Raw genomic sequence first — 8,647 nt, 5'->3', positions numbered from 1 at the left:
TGGCCCACTTCTCTGCCCGGACATTCCACTTGTGGTGAGAAAGGCACACTTGTTACCTCTCCTGCAGTCAGCCTGCTCTCCAGCCTGAGCCACCTCCCTGTTCCCTCCCTCCCTTGGGACCACTGCCCCTCCAGATCTGGCCTCCAGAGTCACCTTCACATACTCCCTTCAGACCCACCAGGTCTGGGGTGGGGGCAGGAGAGCAGATTCCTGCACCCCCACCTACTGCACATTGCCCCCGAGCCCTCAGCCAAGGGAGTAGGTCAGGGGGCACCAGAGACTGGCCCTTGTGCAGGAGAAGCACAGCAGGAAATTGGGAGCGCCACCCAGGACATGTTTATCGAGACCCCAAGCACATGCAGAGGCGTCAGGCGCATAAATAGACAAAGAGCACAGTGGCCATCACCGCGAGACCATTCCAGGAATTTGCTCCCCACGGGGCAGAGACAGAGCCCCCGGGGAGGAAAGGTCCAAAGTGGGGCTGACAGAGCCCGGATGGGCGGGCCTCGGGGCCCTAACCACACCTGGGGGACGCCCAGCAGCTGTTTGTGAGAAGCCCTGCCCGCCCCGCCCCTCCGCTCCTGCCCGGGTGGCGGCGAAGCCCCGCCCACGACAGGCGCCGCCCCATGTGAGGCCCCGCCCAGAGGCCCCGCCCCGCGCTCCTGCTACCGCCACGGTGCAGCCCCGCCCCACGCCAGGCCTCGCCCCGGAGGCCCCGCCCCGCCCCGTGCTGTCCAAGGCTCTGCCCCGCCAGAGGGCCCGCCCCTCGCCCCTGCGCTGTGGCGAGGCCCCGCCTTACAGTAGGCCCCGCCCATGCCCATGCCCCGCCCCAGCCCGGAGGCCCCGCCCCGGCCCCGCCCCGGCCCGCCAGGAGGCCCCGCCCAACCCCTCCCCAGCCCAGTCCCGTCCAGACCCCTCCCGCCGCCGCCGCCGCCGCCGCCGCCGCAGTGCCCGCCGAGCTCTCCCGCGATGTGGCTCGCGCTGCCGCTGCTTTGCGCCGGGGCTCTGCTCCTGGGAGCACCGGCCTGCGGCGCTGCCAACGTGTCGGTGAGCTCTTTAGGTACGAGTTGCGGGCCGGGGAGGCGGTGCGGGGCCTGCGCGTGGGGAGTGGGGAGGGTCCCCCGAGACCCCTCGGCCGTGTGCTCAGACTGGATGGGCAGCGCTCACCCGCACACGTTCCGGCGAGGTGCGGAGCCTCATGCCAGGACGGCCGCGGCCACTTGTCGGAGGTGCAAGTCCAGCCCCTGAAACTGGGGGCCTGGCCCCGTTTGGGCCGAGTTGGCCGCGTGCAGCGTGAGTGCCCGTGAGAGCCCTTCGCTGAGACCCCGTAGATCACCTGGCCCGCACCTGCTAGTCCGGGGAACGGCAGTCCCCAGGCCACCGGTTCTTGCTGGGACCTTTCAAGTGCCGAGCTCGGTAACTCGGTACCCCCGCTGCCTAGGGGGGGTGGGGGGCCTGGCACTGGGCTCTAGAGCTTCTGGAAGGGGGCCCAGGTCCAGCCCGTCCTCCCCGGGCTGGTGGCGTTTGCTGACCTTGACCCGCTATGCTGTACCAGGCGCTGTCCCACCAGACGTCCACCTGCCCTGAGCACAGAGGCACTATTCTGGGTGTGGCCAGTCACAGCCCCTTTCAGACCCTGCACAGACCCACGGATGGGTCCAGTGGATTGAAGCGGATTGGCCGTAAATACTGGGGTGGGGCAGGGGCACCCGCAGGTCCTTCTGCTTTTCCTTCGGGGATCCCTGGTCCCCAGGAGGAGGCCCAGCTTTCCCACCTCCTTTCCAAAACCACCTCGGGGTCCTCAGGCCGGGTCCTGAACTGTGTGGCACCCCTGCAGCCAAAGGCTGCCCCAGGCCTGTCCCCCACATCCATCATTCTCCAAAGAACCACCCGGAACAGGGGCCAGGACTCAGGTCTCTGTCCCCGGAAATGGCTGGGAGAGGAACGGGCATCTGCTTCCGCCCTGGGAATGGCACGCCCACTGCCCCCAGACCCCCCCATTCCCGCACACACACCCAAGTCCGACTCCCAGACTTCTGGGAATTTCCTTCTTGTCCCCGCACTGCTGTGACGACAGGGTTCTTCAGCCCTTCCCCTGCTGTAGTCCCAGACTCTGGGACACAAAAGTCTGTAGAGAAAGCACCAACGGTGGCTGGACTTTCCCCTTCTCCTCCCTAACCAGCTTTGGCCCAAAGCCGAGTGGGAACACTGTGGGTTCAAGGAAATGGAGCATGAGAGGCTCTGGAAGGGCTGGCAGGCGTCTGAGGGGACGTGGGGAGCTGCCTGCTTGGGGCCAGGCCTCGCTCCTGGCAAAGCCCAGTGGGCCCGCTTATAGCAGCAGGATTCCACAGATCCCAAGGCCAGATTCCACCACTCACAGCCCCTGAGTGTCTAGAAACCATGGAGATGTTCCCCCTGGGCGTGAGGCCCATCTGTGGGTCCTTGTGCATCCCTCCGGTGTCCACTTCTCTCCCTCCCGAAGTTGTTTGCTGGTCCTTCCCCATAGCTACGCTGTCCCTCTGGCCAGGACACACTCTCCAGGGTGAGTCCCATGACTCATCTTGGGTGATTCCTTTCCATGGTGTGCATCCTAGCTGTTGTCATCAGGTGCAGTGTCTGCCCTGCTGACACTGTGGGTCCTACAAGTGGAGGTGACTGAAGTGTGTGCTTTGTGGGCTCTTGTGTAAAAGGTGGAGAGACATGTGTCCCCTTGGGGCACAGCCAAGTTGGAGTGCAGGGGCGCCCAAGGAGGGGGACCCACGTGAAATGAAATGAGGTGGGGAAGCTTGCTTGTGTGTGTGGTGTCTGCAGATCAGAGTGACGGATCCAAGGGAGGATATGAGGAGCAAGTGCCCTGTCCAGGCCCACATGGCTGAGCTGCAGAGCACATTGGCTGCCTTGTGCAGGGACCTGGGCCCATCTGAAACCCCCTGCACCCCACCCTCACCCCAGCACCTCTTGGTAGCCTGAGCACCACAGGTGTGGCCCTTGTTGCCCACGCATGGCTGGGTGAGGCACCATAGCAATAGAATCTAAATGGTGAAATGCTGGGAAGTTGGTGGACACTGTTCAACCCTCAGATGAAATACTCCTCATCCCCCACCATCAGCCTGGTAGAGCCGTGGCCCTGTCCGCCCTCTTGTTCTGCTGCTGCAGCCATGGCCAGTCACACATGCACTTGGTTGTGGTGCTCTGCGGGGGCTGCCCCAGGGCTCATACGTGCTTGCGGAGGGCAGGGATTGCTTGTTGGAGCCCCAGGGATCAAATTTGTGATCAGCCTTGCAAGGCTGTCGCTTCCACCCCTGCACCCCTGTGCCCGTCTCATAAAGCTTCACTGGCGCAACCACACACTCACAAAGGCTTACTGGCTAGTGTCTGAGTGTTAACTGCCCGAAGACGGGGGTCGCTCAGTCCTGTCTGCGTTTGGGGCATTCCCACAGTGCACATGCGCAGCAGCAGCACTCCAGATGTGACGTTTCAAAACTAGCCCGGCCTAGAGCAGAAGAGCTGGGGTTTCGGTTCATTCCTGTAGGGTGCCCAGCCCCCGCTCCACATGGGGTGTGAGCACAGGCAAGCTCGGGTCAGGCAGCTGCTGCCTCGGCCACCACGTTTCTCTTTTTTTGGCAGAGACGTTCCGCTTCAAAACGTGGATGTTGCAGGTCAGTGCCCGCTTCTTCTTTCTGTGGTTCTGGGGTTCACTGCACTTCCTGTTATCGGAGTGTGCCAGAAACAAGACAAAGGGGATTTTCGAGCCCCGTTGTGGGTCTTACCACATTGTGCTGACCCTGGGCGGGAGCTGGTGACTCGGCCTAACATTGCCTCTGTGAAGCCCTGGCCCCGGCAGCCCTGGGCCTCCCCACCCTTTCCATGCCCGGCGTGGGCAGAGACGATGTTGTGGCTCTGCATCTGGGCCCTGCCACTGACTGAGGAACAGGGACCATGTCCCACCCACTGGTGCAGAAGGAAAACCTCATCCTCAGGGCCCTTGCCTTCCTGTGCCCCTTGGGAGCTGCCTCATGCTGTGCACTTTGTTTCAGCACCAGAAGAAATACAGCTCGGGGGAGTACTCACACAGACTTCGGACTTTCCTCCACAACCGGGACAAGATGAAAGCCCACAACGCGGGGAACCACACGTTTCAGAGTGCGTGGGGGCTGCCCGGGGTGTGTGGGTGGCTCTCAGAGCCAAAAACACTCCTGACGGATGCTGCCATGTCCAGGGTTCGAGCCAGTGCTAGGCACGTCCAGGGGCAGACAGAGGCATGCAGGTCTGCCCAGCGTTGGCCAGATGGGTTCAGCCACAGGTGCTTGACCTCTGCCCCCAAGCAGCTCGCATGGTATGCAGTAGAGGACGAGGGCTGGAAGAGGCTGGGGACAGGGTCACTGCAAGCTCCCCCGCTAGCATTGGGCACTGCCCAGCAGAGGGGCTGGTGGAAAGGCCACGGGGGTGGAACAGTGGCCACCAGGCTCAGGGAACTGGCCCCACAGGCTTCTGTTTCCTTATCAGACCACTGAGCTGCTTTTGTTTATCTGGGTCTTGTTTCACCTTCTCTATTTCAGTGGGACTGAACCAGTTTTCAGACATGAGCTTTGCTGAGATAAAACGCAAATATCTCTGGTCACAGCCTCAGGTGGGTGACCTTCGTGTGAGCGAAGATGTGTATCTGCTTGGGCACTGAGGCCTGCCCTGCTACAAGCCACTCCTGGCCCAGGGCACCCCCAGATGCTTGGGGACCCTGAACTTAGGGGTGCCAGGAGAAATGCAGGTGTCTGGGGGAAACGGAACTTCAGATAAACAATGGCCGAGTTTAGCCAAAGCTCATCCTAGGACAGACTCTGCTTCTGCTTCTCCTCCGTGTGTCTGAAACTCAGATTCAACTGAGAAAAGTGTCTTGACATGCTCAGCCCGACAGCCCTGTCCTGAGACACGCAGAGTGGATCTCTCTGAGATGGGGGGTGGAGGGGGGCGGTGGCAGAGTCCTTCATGCTCCCTTCCTATTTGAACCACTCTTCTGTGAAAATGGCTTTTTTTTTCCTCCTGAAAAATTACCCTGCTTGCTTGTTTCAGAATTGCTCAGCCACCAGAGGCAACTACCTTCGGGGGTCAGGCCCATACCCCACCTCTGTGGACTGGCGGAAGAAGGGAAACTTTGTCTCACCAGTGAAAAACCAGGTATTTGCATGGTCCCCCTGCCTGACCCCAGCCTCGGGCAGGAAGCCGCCCAGACTCTAGATCCTGTTAGGGGTCTCTGCTCCCCATGCCTCTCACGCAACTCCAGAGAGAGAAGTGGGATGATGGAGGAGCCACCGGAGCCTCTGACCTTTATATAAGTCCCCAGACTCGTGTGTGAGACAGCAGCCAGGGGTTCCCTAGACTGACAGTTAAGACCCTTGGGCTGGGGAGATGGCAAGGGCTGGAGATATGATGGGGCACAGAAGCAGGCTTTGAGAGCTGGAACCTCCTGGCCCCGAGCTGCCCTGCCTGTGGCCCTGGTCCATGGCCTGAACTGACCATGCCATTGCTGGGCGGAAAGAGGTGAGGTGGGAAGGTTGGGCACCCGGGTGCGCCCTCTGCTGGGTAGCAGCGGGAAGGCCAAGGGCTGGCCTGGATACAGTGTCCAGGCTTGACCCTATCCCCTTGCAGGGCGCCTGTGGCAGTTGCTGGACCTTCTCCACTACTGGGGCCCTGGAGTCTGCAGTGGCCATTGCAGGTGGGAAGCTGCTGTCCTTGGTAAGTGACTTAGCCTTGGTCAGGGAGGTTGCAAGGGCCCAGGTTAGGGGCTGGGGTCCTGCCTGGGCTCAGTGATGGAACTCAGGTTGGAGGGGGCGGCCCCGTTGCCTGGGCCTGTGCAGGAGGCAGCATCTGACTTTGTGAGGGGGTCAGAGTGGGTGGGGTGGGCCCCAGCCACACTTCTGGTCAGGTCGCTCTCCTCCCTCTGCCCTCGGCACACTCCCAGGTGGAAGAGTGGGGCCTGCAGGCTGCATGTTAAAGGACTTGCCCCTCTCCCCCCCACAGGCAGAACAGCAGCTGGTGGACTGCGCCCAGAACTTCAACAACCACGGCTGCCAGGGGTAGGTCCTATGGGCCCCGAACCCCTCTGCTGGTGGGCCCCAGAGAGGCACTGCCCCACCCTGGCAGCAGAACTACTTGTCATCCCCACCTGGTCCCTCAGCCGGTGACCTAAGTCTTCCACTGCTGCGGGGACTCCCAAGCCAAGGCCCTGAAGCTGCCAGGCAGTCCCAGCAACACCCAAGTGGGCACTCCCATGTGCATTTCTTGCAGGGGTCTGCCCAGCCAGGCCTTCGAATACATCCATTACAACCAGGGCATCATGGGCGAAGACAGCTATCCCTACCAGGGCAAGGTAACTGCACCCCCAGAACCTCACCTGTCTGTACTCCTCTGCATGTTCCTTCCTGCCCAAGCCCAGCAAACCTACGGCTCATACCAGCACACACACACACACAGCCAGAACACGCACAAGCGCATCCATCCCGCACAGCTGCAGTACACACAGCCTCAGCACACAACCTCACCACGCACAAGCGCATCCATCCCACAGCCACAGCACGCAGCCTCACCACACACAGCCACAGCATACACAACCACATCTATTCTACGCAGCTGCAGCACACACAGTTGCAGTGTGCCTCAGCAAGCCTTACCACACGCCCTCACCATACAGCCTCACCGCATACACAACTGCATCCATCGCACCAGCTGCAGCACACACAGCCACGGCACGCACAACCACATCCATCACACAACCGCTGCACAGCCTCAGCACACACCCTCACCACACACAGCCGCATCCATCCCACAGCTGATGCATACATCCTTACCACACAGCCACAACCAATCCACACAGCCTCGGCACATACCTTCAGCACACACAGCCATAGCACACAGCCTCGCCACATACCCTTCCAGTAGCTGCTCACTCAACTCCCTTGCTCAGTAGGGGTCAAGCCCACCTCTGCCTCAGCCTCCACACTAAGGTCACAGGCAACTGTTCTCCTCTAAGTGACTGTGGAACCACCCAGCAGGGGGCTTTTGCTCTCTCAGTGTTGAACAGGGCTAGTCCTCACCGGTGCCCCATCGCTGCCCTTTGCTGCCCCACATAGGACAGCCACTGCAAGTTTCAGCCCGAGAAGGCCATTGCTTTCGTGAAGGACGTCGCCAACATTACCCTGGTGAGTGTTGAACCCGTCACCTATGAATCAGGACCATGTCCCCCCAGCTCTGGGGTTGGCACTGGTCAGGAGCCCCCTTGGTCCTCTCCCGGCCTTCCAGAGCTGAGGGACTCTTTCAGGGATAGCCAGGAGGGCAGAGCTGCTGGAACACTGGCTTCTGATATATTTGTTGTGGCAGACACCCACATCTCTGGTAACAGGCCTGTCATTGCCCACAGAATGACGAGGAGGCCATGGTGGAGGCAGTGGCCCTGTACAACCCTGTCAGCTTTGCCTTCGAGGTCACGAGCGATTTCATGCGCTACAGGAAGGGCATCTATTCCAGGTGAGCCACGGGAGGGCCAGTCCAGCCTCCCCACCCCACCTTCTACCTCCCCCTGCTGTCCCGGGTCCACACAGGCCTGCAGAAACATGCTCAGATTTGCCAAAGCTGGGGCGCCTTCCTCAGCTCATTTCAGAATGGCAACGTGGTGTCCCCTTCCCAGCAAGGATACCCTTCCAGCCATGCTGCCCTCCCAGCAGCCTAGTCATACAACACAACAGCCTGACCCTTGCTTTCTCAGAATCTCATGGAAAGCTTGTTTGCGGTCAGAAAGGAAAACACCCTCAGTACCTAGTAACTTGACCTCTAAAGCCCAAGCAGGGCCACAGCTCTCTGCACTTCGGCAATGTAGTCCTGGCAACAGCAGGAAGGTGCTGGGAAGGCTCACAAGGGTCCAGCCTTCCCCAGAGCCCCTGTGCCGGGGACGACCTCTCTCGGGGCGCTGACCCTTCTTACTGTCCTCTTCCAGCTCGTCTTGTCATAAGACTCCAGACCGAGTTAACCACGCAGTACTGGCTGTGGGGTATGGAGAGGAAAATGGGATACCTTACTGGATTGTGAAAAACTCTTGGGGTCCCCAATGGGGGATGAATGGGTAAGCAGCCAGGGGACTTGGGGCAGGGGGGTTCTGAGGATCGAGTCAGACAAGCCCCAGATGCAGCATTTATGACTGTGAGGAACACATCTGCACAGACCAAGCCAGTGTCCACAGAGCACCTGGGGCATCAGTAGGGATCCAAGTGGTCCCCTCATGAGGGCCTCCCTGGTTCTGAGGTGCAATGATGAGGGAGAACGGGGGCGGGCTCGAGGAGGGGCAGATGCGGAGGCACCCTGGCTTAGAACTGCCCCTCCCGCAGGTACTTTCTCATTGAGCGGGGCAAGAACATGTGTGGGCTGGCGGCCTGCGCCTCCTACCCCATCCCGCAGTTGTGAGGGCAGGGCCTCGCCTGGCAGGCAGGACAAGACAGTTGGCAGAGCAGAGGAGCCCAGTGGGAGTCCAGGCGCCAAAAAGAAGAGACGAGACCAGCCTCCCGTCCAGTGGCCAGCAGCCCTGCACCAAGCACCTTCTCTCCCAACAGAGGGCAACTTCTCAATAAAGTGTGCACACCTCCTGGTCTGTATTGTGCCGGGT

The 8,647-nt window shown here is 60.9% G+C and overlaps 1 protein-coding gene across 1 annotated transcript; it reads left to right on the top strand.

Moving 5' to 3' along the window:
* The first annotated feature begins 933 nt into the window (after positions 1-933).
* On the top strand, positions 934-8,618 carry CTSH (cathepsin H). Its single transcript, XM_056114200.1, has 12 exons — positions 934-1,060; positions 3,628-3,659; positions 4,038-4,143; positions 4,560-4,630; positions 5,068-5,172; positions 5,644-5,730; positions 6,016-6,071; positions 6,283-6,364; positions 7,125-7,193; positions 7,412-7,518; positions 7,985-8,110; positions 8,373-8,618. The coding sequence occupies exons 1-12, from the start codon at positions 970-972 to the stop codon at positions 8,446-8,448; spliced, it is 1,008 nt and encodes a 335-aa protein (XP_055970175.1). The 5' UTR covers positions 934-969; the 3' UTR covers positions 8,449-8,618.
* The last annotated feature ends 29 nt before the right edge of the window (positions 8,619-8,647 follow it).

The sequence above is a fragment of the Sorex fumeus genome, unplaced genomic scaffold (genome assembly GCF_029834395.1).
Source record: "Sorex fumeus unplaced genomic scaffold, SorFum_2.1 ptg000024l, whole genome shotgun sequence".
Taxonomy (NCBI): domain Eukaryota; kingdom Metazoa; phylum Chordata; class Mammalia; order Eulipotyphla; family Soricidae; genus Sorex; species Sorex fumeus.
This window is presented reverse-complemented; position numbering and strand designations above follow the sequence as displayed.